This window comes from Quercus lobata, chromosome 3, assembly GCF_001633185.2.
Source record: "Quercus lobata isolate SW786 chromosome 3, ValleyOak3.0 Primary Assembly, whole genome shotgun sequence".
Lineage (NCBI taxonomy): Eukaryota > Viridiplantae > Streptophyta > Magnoliopsida > Fagales > Fagaceae > Quercus > Quercus lobata.
The window spans coordinates 18,438,710-18,455,394 of record NC_044906.1 but is presented as its reverse complement, the minus strand read 5'-3'; the positions used below and the strand labels follow the sequence as shown (position 1 = coordinate 18,455,394).

The 16,685-nt window shown below is 35.0% G+C and overlaps 2 protein-coding genes and 2 pseudogenes across 4 annotated transcripts; 3 read left to right on the top strand and 1 right to left on the bottom strand.

Annotated features, from left to right (window-relative positions):
• LOC115980478 (zinc finger MYM-type protein 1-like) lies at positions 1-2,070 on the bottom strand. The gene is made up of 2 exons (XM_031102719.1): positions 1,707-2,070; positions 1-1,628 (listed from the first exon to the last, which is right to left on the bottom strand). The coding sequence occupies exons 1-2, from the start codon at positions 2,068-2,070 to the stop codon at positions 1-3; spliced, it is 1,992 nt and encodes a 663-aa protein (XP_030958579.1).
• Positions 2,071-7,194: 5,124 nt separating this feature from the next.
• LOC115979845 (GTP-binding protein SAR1A-like) lies at positions 7,195-16,685 on the top strand. Of its 3 annotated transcripts, none has more exons than XM_031101913.1 (6): positions 7,195-7,385; positions 9,930-10,061; positions 13,740-14,614; positions 14,702-14,809; positions 15,006-15,167; positions 16,148-16,685. In XM_031101913.1, exons 3-6 carry the CDS (start codon positions 14,552-14,554, stop codon positions 16,553-16,555), a joined length of 741 nt encoding a protein of 246 aa, XP_030957773.1. In that variant the 5' UTR covers positions 7,195-7,385; positions 9,930-10,061; positions 13,740-14,551; the 3' UTR covers positions 16,556-16,685. The 3 variants fall into 3 exon arrangements, with proteins under 3 accessions (XP_030957773.1, XP_030957772.1, XP_030957774.1); XM_031101912.1 differs by having other exon boundaries at positions 11,553-14,614; XM_031101914.1 differs by lacking the exon at positions 7,195-7,385 and adding an exon at positions 8,954-9,020 and having other exon boundaries at positions 11,553-14,614.
• On the top strand, positions 10,582-10,701 carry LOC115983028 (annotated as a pseudogene).
• LOC115983035 lies at positions 11,005-11,124 on the top strand (annotated as a pseudogene).

Below are 16,685 nucleotides of genomic sequence, written 5' to 3'. Positions count from 1 at the left end.
TCATGCCTGACGACGATTTTTCATGGAATAAAATTCATCCATTATCATCTCTATAGTGAAATTCCCTGCAATTTCCTTCTCTATATAAACTATCATATTATCTGCCAAAAGCTCATCCTCCATTCTATTGCGAAGTCTTGTTTTTAACAACTTCATAGCTGAGAAAGCTCGTTCTGTAGTTGCTATAAAAACTGGAAGAGTCAACACAAGACGAATAAGTCTATCAATCAAAAAATAGATTTTAGACTTTCCTGAAATTTTTAATCCCCTACATAGCTCGGAAATTGTACTCATATTCTGAAAATCTGGATGTTTTATCACATCAAACTCATAATGTTGCAATTGAGACTCCAAAAGTTCTTGTTCATGTTCAGTGAAATCTTGAGAATAATATTTCTTAACCAAATTGCATATATCAACAATTTTGAATAATCTAAAAGCATCCTTGGGATTTAAAGCTGAACTAAGAATGATAAGTTCCGTTGTTAGCTCACAAAATCTAATTTTCAATTCTTGCAATTGAAAGTCTATTGCAATTGTAAATATGCCAATTCTAAAATGATGTTCCATTGTTAAATCGTCATCTTGACGACGATATCTACCTCGACCTTTAGTGTAACGAGCATTCATATCAGGAATATCAATTTCATATTGCTCACAAAATGATATAACACTAGCAAGTAAAGGCTCCCATCCATCATCTCTCAACTTTTGAATAAGTAATTTTGTAGTTGAAACTAAATGCATGGCATTTAAAAAGTCTTGAGAATGTTGTTGCAAAACTTGACAAAGAACATTAGTAATTCCCATTATCTCTTTCATCAAATGCAAGATTAAAATAAATTCAAATGATGTTAATACCTGATAAGCTCCCTCGGCATCACCGCGTTGTTTATAGTTAGCCCCTTCCTCAGAAATAGTGTTGATAACTTTGCAAGTAGTATCAAACATTTTAATCAAACTACAAATAGATTGAAAATGAGATCCCCACCTAGTATCTCCAGCTCGTTGCAAAGTACCAATCTGGTTTGCACCTATTCCGGTCTCAATTTCATTAGAAGCAATCATATTCTCAACTTGTTCTGTTTGAGCATGTTGCAATTCATCATTACGCTTACTAGAACCAACAACAATATTGATAATATTAACCAAATGATCAAAGAATTGATTAACATCTTTTACTTCTCTAGATGCTGTAACTAGAGCTAATTGCAACCTATGAGCCATACAATGTACATAATAAGCATATGGGCAATCTTTAAGAAAAAGAGCTTGTAATCCATTCCATTCACCACGCATGTAACTAGCCCCATTATATCCTTGACCTCGAATATTTTCAATGCGGAGATTATAACGAGAAAGGATAGCACATATCTCATTCTTTAAAGTCAATGCAGTAGTGTCTCTAACATGCACAACATGAAAGAAACGCTCTTTAATGAAACCTTCTTTATCAACAAACCTCAAAATGATGGCCATTTGCTCTCTCTTCGACTCATCCCGGGCTTCATCAACAAGAATGCAGAATTTTGCATCCCTAATTTCTTCACGAATAGCATTTCGCACATTACTAGCAAGAATATGCAAAATCTCATTTTGAATTGTGGGTGATGTATATTTGGCATTTCCTGGAGCATTTTCCAAGACAACACTAGCTTATTTGTCATTGAAAGTTGATGTGAATTTTATCAATTCAATAAAATTACCTCTATTTTTTGAATTAAGGCTTTCATCATGACCTCTAAAAGCACAAGCTTGGAATGCTAGCCATCGAGCACACTCTATTGAGGTTTTGAGCCGCAACCGATTATTCTCTAATTCTTTTGACGTTTGTTTCTCAATTAGCTTGTCAATATGTCGTGAATAATTCTTTAAATCCTCGCAACATTTCACAGCAATTTTATGTGGGGAGTTTGGTTCTTTCCCTTCATGACAAATTAAAGGACAATTCATTCCATCTTTCACCTTTTTCCAATTATTAAAACCTGTTGAAATGAATACATCTGATCCAGGACGACCTATTGGTTTCTTACTAAAAAGGTAGCAAGGTAGACAATATAACGCATCCATTGAAGGTGAGTATTCCAACTAATCCTTATGTGAAACAAACCATGAAGGTTGAAATCGACGACGATAAGTATCATCATTGTATGGATAGACTATATTTTCAGGTTAGTATGGACCTTCTATGAAATAAGCTTGTCGGATTTCATCTTATTTGTTGATAGGAAATTCACATATTTGTTCATGTGTTCCTGGATATTAGCACAAACCAAAACTTCATACGAGAACGGAAATTAGCAAGTCTTGAACAAATAGTATTTGATATTTACAAACCATAAACAAGATAAATAGATAGAAAATAGTCAAAATTCCTTCCATGGCTTCAAATAGAGAGCAAAAATTATGAATTTCAAAGAGAAAGATTGTGTTTTATTGTCAACAATACAACGGACACAATTAACTTTGCCACTTTTCATGATGCCTATTGGGCATTTATTAATTTAATTTAATTTAAGGGCATAAAACTGATAATAATTGACGGATATTAAGGAATGAGATTGAGGAGACAATTATGCTTTTAATTTAATTTTATGGATGTTTTAAAATTAATAAATGGAAATTGTTGATATATCTCTTGGCCACGTGTCATTTGGATCACTTGTTACATGGCAGCTCATCCAACTCTATATTGCACCCATTATATATTATTATTATTATTATGCATTGATTTATAAACTTTTGTTGGATTTTATTTTTTATTTTCTCGAAACTTTTGACTCTTTCCTCAAGCATAGGAGTCACACAGATTCTAAAAAAAAGCATATATAGGAATCAAACTTAATCGTTGTTTACTTTCACATTTCGTGTGCCCAAAGCATCCAACTCTTTTTTTTATTTTTCTTTTTTGCTTTTTGAGCTTAGCACAACAAATTTGGACTTTGGAGGCACAACCAAAGTCTACTTAAATTAAAGCTACCTCATTTAATCCTAATTACTATAAAGGGCTCCACAGCTTTTCTTTATAAGTACGTACCTAATGAAATGCCTAGATAATATTCTTACTCAGAGAGATTAACAATTAAGGGAGAGAGAGAAAGATATAAAATAATAAAAAGAACAATTAATTTCTTTTCTACAAAAGGTTGGAAAGAAATTTCTACCTTGTGAACAAAATCATATGTAGACTTCTTTACATGGAAAGGAAATAAAAGTCGGCCACCTTTTATAGTGGATAATTTATGATGGTAATTTATGATCATTATATTCTATTCTACCCATTTAAAAATTCAAATTCTTTAGGAGTAATTTAATGATGTACATTAAAGATTCTAAATTTAAATCTTTCGACTCAAAGTACACGTGGACTCATAAACCTAAAGTGTAGCACAGGTTTTCATAATTGTATATAATATTGGATTAGATTAGATTAGATTATGTTGGGGGGAGACAACACCTTGAGGAGTTTTTAATTGAGTGGTTAATATAATATATAATAACACCATTTGACTTAAAAGACTTAAATTTATAAGTTTAGACCCAACTATATTATATTAAAGGGAAAAATGCCTTGCCACCCCCTAAACTTTGAGGTAGTAGTCATGACACCCTATAAACTTTTAATTTAGCCCATTTAGTACCTGAACTATACACATGTACCAAATCACTACATCTATTAGTCTACTGTTAAAACTAACGTTTGAACTCACGTGAGAGACATGTTCAACAAAAATTACCAAATCCCAACCCCAAGTGAACTGATTGAGAGGAGAGAAAATTAGAGTTTAGTTTTGAGAAAGGACAGAGGAGATTGAACTAGATCCTCCATTCGTGGCTCGTCGGAGCCGGAGTTCGTGTTTGGCTACCAATTGCACTATGTCACCAAATCCTCTTGTCAATTCTCCCTTTTATTTTATTTTTTACAACAAGGTGTACATATTTACAACAAGGTGTACATCATTACATCTTACATGTTGATTATGCTTTCTTGTTGGTTGTTTTAAATAACATCTGGGAAATGTTGAAAAAAAAAAAGGTGATCCTTATATATCTCTTGAGATTCTGGATTAAGAATTTGGCTTAATTTGTGTCTAATTGGATAACAAAGTGGAAAATGTTTCTAGTTATGCTTGGCATTGTGAGTTGCTCCACCATGCTGCCTTCCCTGTTAAGTAATGCAATTTTGCTTGATACATTTCAATTTTTGTTCTGTAGATGGATGCAGTTGTCTACATTGTGGATGCTGCCAGGGCCAATGAGCAATTTTTGGGGCCAACAAGAGACCTGAATGATCTACTCTCAAATGAGGTCTTTGCCAATCTTCCATTCCTTATTTTGATTACCCAGGAGAGGAATTGTGTTCCATTTTATACACTACCATTCAGTCATTTACAATTTGTCATATATTTATAAGAAATGCTATATTCACAATATTTTTACAATAAATCATAAGTGGCAAATTGTTATTAGCTGTTACTGATGGATAAAAAAGTGATTTCAATAGTGGATTTAAACTATGGGCTATAAAAACTTACTACTAAAGATTTGTTGTGAAAGTATTGTGAAAATGTTGTGGATGTGGTACTTTTTTTTTTTTTTTTTTTAACTTATAATATAACCAAAGTTAATAAAAAAAAAAAAAAAAAAAATCAGACACGGTGTTACACACCGTGATTGTAGTATTCAAAAACAGATTTTTGATAATTGCCTGTTGGAATATATTGGTTACATTATTAAAAACAGACTATTTGTAAGTACTAATTGGAGTGCATTGTCTATTTGATTGTAGATTCTATAGATTCTGTGTATTTTAGAATGTAATTCTTCTTTTATTTAATTTTTATTTTTATTGAACTTTGTTTATACATCCTCTTGCATCAATGGAGTTGTTAAATTCTTCTTATCCACTGATTTCGATTTTTCAAATGAGCGGATTTGGAATTTACTATGTCACCAAATGGTAAATGTTTTACCCTATAAATAGTAGAATCCAATTCATTCATTTCAAAATGAGTAAATACAATTTTAGAAACTTTACAATGAAATTATCATAAAAATTCTTGAAAAATTTAATCCATGAGTAAATACAGCATCATACATTAACTATGCAATGTATAGGCCTCCTATCCTATACCCTATCCAAAGAGAATATCCTAGTGGGCGTAATTGTTGGCAGTGATGATGGTTTTAGCTGTTGTGAGAATGCTCAAAGATTTGTTTACTCCTTAAGCATGTTTATGTGGGTGTATGCGTGTAATGGCCTGAATAAGGTGAGGAGTGTTTCTCTCTTAGAAATCAGCTATGTTATTTATATTTATCTTTACATGATTTTTTTAAAGAATGAATTCGGCATTAATATAGTCGAATTCAAAATGGCATTTTAAAAAATTTTGAAAAATGTGAAATTAATATTAACATTTTAACATAGCAAATTTTCAACAAAAAAAAATTAATTAATTTTTTTTACAGTGATGTTAATGATTTCTATTTTTTAAAAAAATAATGAAATGAGCAATGGCATTGTATTTTCGCATTTACTTTTGGATGAAATATATAGACTTATAAAAAGTTTCTATTTCATTAGAAAATTTTAACTAAAGTTTTTCTTAATATTGTATTTTAGGTTGTTAAATTAAATTGATCCACGTGGTTGTATAATTATCTATATTCAACTTTTTCAAAGGTAATTAAATTCAACCTTGCGGTTGAAAAAGAAAAGAAAAAACACAAAATGCATAACTTTAAAAAAAGAGTCCAAATCCTCTATACGACTTTTTGTATACCACTTTATGTTCCATATCACTACTTGCCATGTTTTCATTTTACTTCTCCTTATAGAATAACCGAAGTTTAAAATGGAAAACAATCATACACATGGTAAGTAATGATTGGTGGAATATAAAGTGGTCTAGAAAAGGTAATACTGAGGATTTGGACTCCTAAAAAAAGCATACATATTGTGGGAGGAATGAATCTTTCCCCAATCAAGTATTGTCCGCTTTGGTATGGGCAGGGTCAATCCTTGCTCCCACCCGCACGGATTTGCTCAATCCCACATTAAGGAGAGACGCCTCCCACCCTTATCTTATAAGCATTTGGTCTAAGAAAGGGTGTACCATAATGTGTGTGATCACAGAGCAAGTCTAAAAAGTTGCTGTGCATCGCATGCACTATGCACTCCTAAGCAAGTCTAATAAACTAGCAGGGGGAAGGTGGTTTCCCCTTAAACCCCAAAAGGCGTCTTTTGTGGGAAGAACAAATCTTTCCCCAATTAGGTATTGTTTGCTTTGGAATGGGTAGGGCCTAAAGAAGGGTGTACCATAGTGTGTGTGATCACAAAGCAAATCTCAAAAACTGTTGTGCATCACATGCACTATGCACTCCTAAACAAGTCTAATAAACTAGTAGAGGGAAGGTGGGGGTTTCCCCTTAAACCTCAAAAGGCACCTTTTTGTGGGAGGAACAAATCTTTCTCCAATTAGGTATTGTCTCCTTTAGGATGGGTAGGGTTGATCCTTGCTCCCACCCGCACGGATTTACTCAATTCCACATCGGGAAGAAACGTCTCTCACCCTTACCTTATAAGCGCTTGGCCTAAGGAAAGGTGTACCATAGTGTGTGTGAAACCCCCACCTTCCCCCTTCTAATTCAAAGTGCTGGGCCCAATCGAAGGAGTGCATAGTGTGCATGAGTGCACATATACTTATAAGGTAAGGGTAGGAGGCATCTCTCTCCAATGTGGGATGTCGCAAATTCGTATGGGTTAGAATAAGGGTCGACCCTGTCCATTCTAAAGCGGACAATACTTGATTAGAGAAAGATTCGTTCCTCTCACACATATATTTATACTCTTAAGACATACATTAATTATTCATTTAAAAAAATTTATGATTTTTTTTTAATATTAAGTATTTTTAACACATATGAAGAGAGGGGTTAAAAAAAAATTGACAGTAGTGTATATCTAAATTAAAAAAGTGGTAAAAATTGAAAAAACTGTAAAAAAAAATTAGTCACTTTTTCATACAAAATTTCATAAAGTAATTTACTAATATACCCCTATATTAGTAAAACCCGATATTTATTTACTTATTATTTGGAGGAAAGTATAGTTTTAGTTTTCATTTAAACCATCAATCAGAAGGTTTTTTTTTATTTTTTTTTATTTTGTGGAGAGGAAGAAAAGATGGTAAAAACTTGGAAACTTACATCGGCCCGACCGTTGGAATGAAAAGTTGACTTTGCATCTTGGCCATCCATGGGTGTTGCACCCGTGCAAGACCAACTTGAAAATCTAAAGCGAAGAAGGATCTAAAGATTTAGGATGACATTGAATAGCTGGTAAATTTTGTGGTTGTGGAGAGACAGACTACTACTGTGCCAAGGTAGATTTTTTCTCGATCTACCAAATTGTCTCAATCATCAGAATATTCCTTCAGTTAATATTGCACTGTGACTGTAATTTCAATTTCTCTGTTTTATCTGATATATTCTCTTTCTGTTAATGTAGAGACTGTAGAGCCAATTTTTTTATTTTTTATTTTTTAATTCAATTGTTGTGAGTGGCTTTTGATAGCAACCCAGATTCAGGTTTGAAGCACGATGAACTTTGAGTTGTGACTTATAATATTAACAAAATACTAAGGAAAATGAGAATGTTGGGGTGCTCTTATATATCTACAGTTGTTATTATTATTATTTTTACTTTATTTTATTTTTATATAGGTAATAGAAGCTTTATTGATTAGAAAAGTACAATGTGTTTAAGATTATAAACCCGCTGCACTTGAAACGAATACAAACTAATCAAAGAGAAGAGCTAACAGAAATTAAGAAATCAGATATGGAAATACAATGCGTAAAACCCCAAATAATAGACCACTCAAACAAAGTCCCAACTAGCAAAGCCTTCAAAAGATCTACAGGTCTCTCTATATCTTCAAACGTACATTAATTGCATTCCCTAAAGATTTACCTATGTTATTGCCTGACCCTAAAGCAAAGCTTTCTGTGTTTATATCTGATTAATGGGAGAACATCGATGACATGAGTTTGCCGATAACGCCTCTTGTTGTAAAGTAGCCATTCCCTTCAATTCTCCCTTGATGCAAGATACCATTCCTCTGCTGCCATATGTGATACACAGCAAACCATAAAGCTAAACGGAATACATTGGATCTAAGGCTCTAACCTTTGGCATGTCCTCCACCCCCAGCTGCAATCTTGAGTTATTTTGATTATCCAAAAGCTTTTACCCTTTAGGAGATTAGTTGTAACCCATGCTACCCATAATGACCGAGCTTGAACAAAGAGAGACCAAATAAAACCCATTATTGCTGCTTTATTCTAATCTTCAAGCCTTTTCAAACCCAAGCCATTTTCATATTTTGGTTTACAAACCAAGTCCCTTTTTACTTTAATAACCTTTTTAGGCAATATGAACGTCCTACACCAATAGGACTGAAGACTAAACAGAACAGACTTTATTAACTGGAGCCTACCTGCATAAGAGAGATATTTCACAGACCATGACTGCTGTGATTTTATCTACAAGAGGCTTGCACTCTATTTCAGATCATCTTCCTGATATAAGAGGGACTCCAAGATATTTAACAGGCAGCTTCCCTTCTTTAAACCGAAGGAAGTCTAGGATCTGGTGCTTTAAATGTGCAGGAACAGCCAAAAGAAATTTTTCACTCTTTGTAGGATTTGCACTAAGGTCTGAAATTCTTTTGAAAGCCTCAATAGTATCTTGAATTATAGTAAGAGATTGGATGTTAGCACTTGAAAACAGCATCAAATCATCTGCAAAACAGAGGCGAGTGAGTTTTAGAGTTTCACATTCAGGATGGAATCTAAATGCAGAGGATCTTGCGATAGCTGACTGTAACATTCTCAAAAAGACTTCAATTACCAATACAAATAAGTAAGGAGACAGCAGATCCCCTTGTCTTAGCCCTCTCCTCCCTTTGAAGTATCCCACAAGGCTGCCATTGAAAGCAATAGAGAATTTTGTGGTGGTAATACACTCCCTGACCCAATATGGATTTTCATAATTTTACTAGTACATCATTTACTTCTTACATGTTGATTATTCTTTCTTGTTTAGCCCTTGTTTCTTGTTAGTTGCTTCAAAAACCATTTGGGAAGCCAAGAGCCTTGTAGCTTATTGTTGGCACCTTCTGGTGTTTCCAAGGAAGACATTAAGGGTTCAAATCGCTTCTCCCTAGTTATTTCTATTGAATTATAAAATAAATAAATAAACCATTTGGAAAATGTGAAAAAAGGGTGATTCTTAAGTGTATCTTGAGATTCTGGATTGAAAGTTTGGCAAATTGCTGCCTGATTGCCTAACAAAGTGGACTGACCATTTTCGAGTTATGCTTGTCATTTTGTGTTGCTCCACCATGCTATCTTCCTTATTAAGTAATGCATTTTTGCTAAATTCATTTCAATATTTGTTCATCTAATCACAGAGCAATTTTTGGGGCTAAGAGAAGAGCTGTATGCTCTACTCTTTGATGAGGCCTTTGCAAATGTTCCATTCCTGATCTTTTGCATAACATTTGCTGGATCTTCTTCTTGGCCAGAAGAGGATTTGTGTTCCCTCCTCGGCCTGACCAATGTCATCACAGGGCCTTGGGGTAGAGCTGGCAGAAGCACGTCCCTTTGAGGCTAAGAGAAGAGCTGTATGCTTTACTCGTGCATCTGTGGTTTTCTCCCTAGGGGTGGGTCCAAATGGCCTTGCCTTGGTGAGATTCCACGTCGTCAAAAAAGAAAAAAGCCATAACAACACAAAACTTAAGACTGAAACAGCTTTTTTTTTTTAATTGTGATTCTAAGCAAACAATTGGTGGATTTTGTATGGTTTGATTACCATTGGCTTGATCTTTTTTTTTTTCCTGGGTATTGGTAAGGGAACATTGCAGAGATTAGTTCAACACCAGCCAACTCAGTACCCTGCATCAGAGGAGATGAGTATCGGGAAAATCAAGTTTAATGCTTTTGACTTGGGAGGACATCAAATAGCTCATAGAGTGTGGAAAGACTTCTATGCCAAGGTAGATATATCAATCTATCAATTATCTTTGATGAGAGTGTTTAGTTAATGTTTTTACTCTTGAGAGTACTTGCAATTTTTATACTTGTTTTTCATAGAGCGTCAATTGTGTGATTCAAGGATGAACAATAGGGAATGTGGTTTAAATGATTGTGACTAGTTTTTGCTAGCCAGATTCAGATTTGCTTTGATTTGAATTGTGATAAATTTAGGGTTGTAACCATATGTGCCATAAATTTGGCAATAACAAATATTTTGATATGGAATAATTACCCCTTTGTAATAAATTAAACTAATTTGGCTGAAGTCTAACTAAAATACTAAGAAAATGAAAATTTTTGGTGCTTTTATATGAATTAACCCCCCCCCCCCTCCCGCAGCCGCCTCTGAACTAGCTAGATGATAATCCATGTCCCATATTCCTGAGTTTTGCTATCCTAATAGAATACCAGCGTCCTGTGAAGTTGTTTTTGCTTATGTTGTCACCTGCAGAATGATCTTAGGATAGTTCTTCCTTCATAATCCCAGACAAACCTTTCAGTGTTTATTTGATTCATGGGAGGCAGATATTGATTGTGGGAGTTTGCTAATAGCACCTTTTGCTTTTAGAAGGTCTGCTAATAGTATCTCACCATACACGATTCACTCTCTACTTTATTTTGCCAAATCTATCTAGGTCATGAATCATGATGTGCATTTTGGACCTCTTTCATTAAAATATGGAATTTTTTTTTTACTAGTAGATCAGAGATTTCTTATATGTGAATTCTTTCTTTCTTGATTTGATCTTGTTTCTTGTCAATTTTTCTTAAACCAGAGAAAAATAGTGACTATTGTATTCCTGAGCTTTGCTATCCTGATTGAGTAACAACATTCTTTGCAATTGTTTTTGCTTATGTTATTGCATGCAGAATCCTAAATGTTATGATAGTCCTGCTTTCATAAACCCAGACAAACATTTCCATGTTTATCTGATTCATGGGAGGCAGTCTTTGATTGTGGGAGTTCGATGAAAGCACCTTTAGTGTTTAGAATGTCTGCTAATAGTATCTCACCATACATAATTCATACTCTTAGCCATTGTACCAAATCTATCTACGTCAAAATATACATTGAAGATCTCTTGCATTAAAATATGGCATTTCATAATTCTACGAGTGCATTGGTGACTTCTTTGCAAGTTAATTTTTATTTCTTGATTGGACCTTCTTTCTTGTGAGTTTTAAAAACCAAAGGAATGCTTTTAGTAGTTGAGGGTAAAAATGCTTCCATTTGAGAAATGTAAAGAAATAGAGATCCTTAAATCAAACTTGAAACTTGGCAAGATGTTGCCTTATTGCCTAACAAAGAGAAATATATTTCAAATTATGCTCATCATTGCATGTTGGTTCACAATGCTGCAGGATTTTTTTTTTTTAATGGCTCAAATTATGCCTATATCTTCCTTGATAAGTAATGTATTTTTGCTAAATACATTTCCATCTTTCTGAAGGTGGATGCAGTTATCTACTTAGCGGATCCTTATAGAGCTAAAACTTATAGCTTTTGCAAATTCATAAACTTGGTTTAGAAGTTGTGAGTTCCAAGTTTTTTTTCATGATTAATTAGGTCTGAAACAGAATTTAGACCTAATTGTTGAAGCTGTGAGGGGGTTAATTTAGGAGAGAACCAGTCCTTGTGATTAAGTTCAAATACTACAACCATTACCCACTCTCCACTTTGCCTGAGTCAGAAGGGAATTCTTGCAAGAGCAAAATCCATGAGTCTAGTGGTTTGAACTGTCCCTCAATGGGGAAAGTTTTGGGAAAGTATTGGCTTTCAGTGTCCTAGACATGATTGATTGGGGCTGATTGGCTAATCTACAGACCTGTTTAGCTAGTACAACCTTAATAACCAACGAAGCTTCTCTAAACTCCGGCCCCCTCTCCAAATAGGTTGACATAAGGCATCCTGACCCACCATATGGAGTTTCCTAATGCCCCCACCAAAAATTGCACTGTCCTATCCATGGCACTAAGTTTCTGGAATCTTGAAACAAGAAAATGTGTATAAAGGCAAGGAACTAATCACTGGTTTAATTAAGGTCATTCTACCTGCCTGGGATAAGAGTTTAGCTTTCCATCCTTGAAGCTGGAATTAATTTTATCCAGCAAGGAGTGAAAGTGTGGCACCTTACACCTGCTGAAATTAAAATTATAACCAAGGTACCTTCCAAGAGTGCTCACACTTCTAATGTGCAAGGAGTTTTCCTATTATAGTTTTAGATCTATGGCTGTGTTTGGACTGAAAAAAATCTGAGATTTGGATGTGTTGATCACTTGTCTAGAAACTCTAGAATACCAATCAAGTTTTTCCACCAAGATATATATAATTGCAGGAGCATTTCTGGCTATTTTGATGCCACAGAAGGTCTTGGACGGTTCACCATCAAGAACAACACGAGAAACATTTGTGCAGAGGATGAAAAGGTAAGGGGATGGAGGATCCCCCTGCCTAATTCCTCTTCTTCCTCCTATGCTTCTACACAGGCAATTACTGATGGCTACTGATCCACCATGTTTTGAAGGTTGTGTTGTCTGCCTCCTTTGCCTATTGTAGAATGCCATTATCTCATTTGAGAAGTGGTCCGCCGTAGCTTCTAATTTGAATTGTACTCCATGAAGTTCGGTTAGTCTTAACCTTTGAGCATGCAACATTCTTTCCACTTCATCTGCCTCCAAGGTTCATTGAAGCCTTTCATGACCTATCATCCTGCACTTTGTACACAGCTTAAAAAAACTCGTTCATATCAACACTTCATCCATTGCTTTACTCCATTGTCCATCTTAAGGACAAAGCCTGCAAGGAGAGGCTTCAACGGGTCCACTTGAATTCTAATGTTTCTGTGGTGTCTGGTTCTGCCAATCTTCCTTTTCAACCAAGCCAATCAGACCACCCATTCTTTCCACCATGCGAGAACTGGTACTCTATCAGTAATCCATGAAATTGGACCCCAAGAGAGAGATACTTTGAAGTTCCAGGTTACCCAAAAACCAGATTGGGTCTCCAATGTTCTCATTAGTGGCTGTGGTGTGGGGTCTTGGCTTGGAAGCGGTTAGAATGCTACTATGATCACGCTTAGGTCGGAAAGCTACACTAGTTGCCCCCCTCAAACCATTTTTCTTTTACCAAAAAAAATCACATCTAGGGACCATGGCCCTTTAGCACAAATGAAGTCCTGATCAATTCTAGAAGAGAAATGAAGTAGATGAAAGGAAGCTTCCATACTCAACACCCTCACTATGCCTTAGAGACGCCATGCAGCATTAATCAGTTGCTGCATGCAGGGCACAGAGAAAGATCTAAACAGAAACTTCATTGAATCAATAAAGTACAGCTACTTTGAGCCAATAAAGTACAGCTACTGAAGGGCAAGAGAAACCCCACTTGCTTTCCAAAAGCTCTAGGACAAGAATAATAAACTATAAAGTATAAAGGATAGAGAAGCTTTTAAGAGTCAAGAGAAGAGGGACATATTGTGAAAAGTAAGGTTAAATTAAGGTGATTGAAGATGATGATTAGCAATTGCAGGACCACGCCCTTTGTCACAATTTTTCACTATTATCTTATATGGGAGACTATGACTAGTTGCTTTTTACTTTCATATGAGACTGACCAATTTTTTTTCTACTACTCACAGCTTGTCACATTAGAATTACGGTGTAGCACAAAAAGATGTGATCCTAGATTTGATGGTAGTCTATGGAGAAGACAAGAAGACACTTTAGAAACTGCAAGCTAATGCGTGAGAGAGAGAGAGCAATTAAGTAAAGGCACGCAATAGGTTGGACTTCTCAAATCTCAACAGTCAAGACTATAGAAACGGCGGCTGGTATAATCTGAAAAAGATATTATTAAGCACTAGAAGACTAGAAGTAATTAAAAATGATTGCCTCCTGTCCTCTACTCAATCCAAGAGAACATCTTATTGGGCTTGTATATTTTATAAGCCTATTGGGCTTGTTTGTTGGCGGTAAAGTAAGCAAACTATTCTTTAAAATTTTCAATTAAACTAATCACCTGATTATATTAATCATTGCAAGAAAGTCAATGTTATCTTATCTATAAACATAATACATAACTAAAAGCAACTAATAAGTGTCGCCTATTTTGACTGAAATGTCAAAATCCAACTGTCATTCAATGTGGGTGATGCTAAGTAAACTTAAAGTGGTTTCACCGTTTGAGGATGGGACAAATTGACAGTTTTTTGTTTATTTTCCTCTCTTGACCCTGACACATAGCTTAGTGGGTCCCACAATTCCAGCTGTGGAAATTGTGGACCAATTGTACCTTAAAGGGTACCAAAAGCTCCAGAATCATTGCCTTATAAACACTCCCAGACAAAGCACACGCACATATAACACCTAGGTTGTCTACTTCTCTCTCTCTCTCTCTCTCTCTCTCTTTCTGTCACTGAAACACACAACAGAGAAGAAAAGAAAGAAGGAAATGGATTTTATCAACTGGGTTCAAGAGTCGACGACTCGGGTCTCTCGTTTCTTCATTTATCAGGTGCCTCTCTCTCTCTCTCTGTTTTCTTGCTCATTTTTGAAGTTGTGTGTTAATTTGTATGTGCTCTTTCTTTTTCCCTGAGAAAAGCTGGGCGCCTTTAATCCCTCTGAAACAAATTCAAAGGAGGCCAATATCTCGTTCTTGGGCCAGGATATTGACTGCAAAGAGGCTGTGATTTTTAGCCTCTCAGATGAGGTATCTCTCTCTCTCTCTCTCTCTCTCTCTCTCTCTCTCAAGTGTTTGGTTAATAACAAAGAAAGAGAAAGGAAATAGCTGAAACTTAATACTGATAAAGCTTCTTTTATTTATTTAATTATTTAAATTTATTCTCAACCAACAAATGGTGAACTTGATGTTCTTTGTTGTGGGCATTGATGAGTGCATATTGCAGATCCAGAGCATATATAGGAAAAGGACAAATATTATGCGATCTATGTTTCCATCTCAGTATTTGACATCATGGGTGTCTAGTATTGGGAAAATCAAGTTTAACTTTTTTGATTTAGGAGAACATGGGATAGCTCACAGAGTTTGGAGAGACCATTGTGCCAAGGTAGATTTCTCAATCTATCAATCATCTTTGATGAGAATATTTAGATAATTTGTGTAATATGATGGTCTTATGATTATAATTTAATTTTTTTATTAACTCTTGAGAAAGCTTGCATCTTGCAGTGGTAGACCAGGCTGTTTAATGGAATCCTTTATGTCTTTAAGGTTTTTATTTTATTTTATTTTATTTTTTTATTTTTAACATAGAGTCAATTTTTTGATTCTATTTTGACAAATAGGGAACATGTCTTACATGATTGTGCTAGTTTTTGTTAGAAAGTTAGATCCAGATTCACCCCAATTGAACCATGATAAACTTTGAGTTGTGACTGTTTATATTTGCCTGATAGATTTGGCAATATTGAATATTTTGGTTTTAAATGGAAAAGTTAACCATTGCTATATTTTTAACTGATTTGGCTTACATCTAATAAAAATACTATGCAAATGAGAATTTTGGTTCTCTTAACGTATCTACATTTATTAAATTCCTTTTATACATGTCTCATATGCTTAAGCTTTGTTATCCCAACTGAACACCAGTGGCCTGTGAAATTCATTTTGCTTATTGTATTGCGTTACCCTAAATCTTAATATACCTTTGCCTTCATACTCCCAGGCAAACCTTTCTGTTTTTATATTTCATTCATGGGAGGCAAGCATTGATCATGGTATATTGGTTATAGCACATTGTGTTTTAGAAGGTCTGCTAATAGTGTCTCAACATACAAGTTGATTATTCTTTCTTGTGTAGCCTTTGTTTCTTATTAGTTGTTTTGTTATACCATTTGATAAATGTGAATATATATACACACACACTGATCCTTGTATGTCTCTTGAGATTCTGGATTGGGATTTTGGCAAAAGTGCTGCCTGATTGGCTTGCAAAAGAAAAGTGTTTTGAGTTATGCTTGTCACTGTGTGTTGCTCCTCCATGCTATCTTCCTTGTTAAGTGATGCATTTCAATCTTTGTTCTGTAGATGGATGCAGTTGTGTACATTGTGAATGCTGATGCTCTACTCAGGTGGCGATTTCTGAGGCCAAGAGAAAAGCGGGATGCTATACTCAGGGAGCATTTCCTGGGACCAAAAGATGAGCTGAATGCTTTACTCTCTGATGAGGCCTTTGCAAATGTTCCATTCCTTATTTTTGGTGTAACATTTGCTAGAACTCGTCTTCACCTTGAAAGGAGATTGTGTTCCTTCCTTGGCCTGCCCAACATCACCACAGAGCTGGCTGATGCAAATGCTCGTCCATTTAAGGTTTTTGTGGCTAAAGAATTACGCAAAGACCAATATCTAGATGGTCCCCCTGAACATTTTTTGGCTAAAGCATGCAAAGACCAGTATCTAGATGGCTTCAAGTGGCTTTCTCAATACATTAAATAGCAGTAGAGGTGTATCTTATGTTTCATACATATACGTGTAACATTATTCTCACAATGAGGTTGTATTTTATGGATCTTATAGGCAGTTTGAATGAATATTTGGCATCTTATCTCAAGTGGAGTTGCTGGCA

Coding starts and splice junctions, on each gene's coding strand:
- LOC115979845 (XM_031101913.1), top strand. CDS start 14,552: ATGGATTTTATCAACTGGGTTCAAGAGTCGACGACTCGGGTCTCTCGT. Junction 14,615..14,701: donor CTCGTTTCTTCATTTATCAG/GTGCCTCTCTCT, acceptor CCCTGAGAAAAG/CTGGGCGCCTTTAATCCCTC. Junction 14,810..15,005: donor TTTTTAGCCTCTCAGATGAG/GTATCTCTCTCT, acceptor TGCATATTGCAG/ATCCAGAGCATATATAGGAA.
- LOC115980478 (XM_031102719.1), bottom strand. CDS start 2,070: ATGGATGCGTTATATTGTCTACCTTGCTACCTTTTTAGTAAGAAACCA. Junction 1,629..1,706: donor CCTTAATTCAAAAAATAGAG/GTAATTTTATTG, acceptor AAAATGCTCCAG/GAAATGCCAAATATACATCA.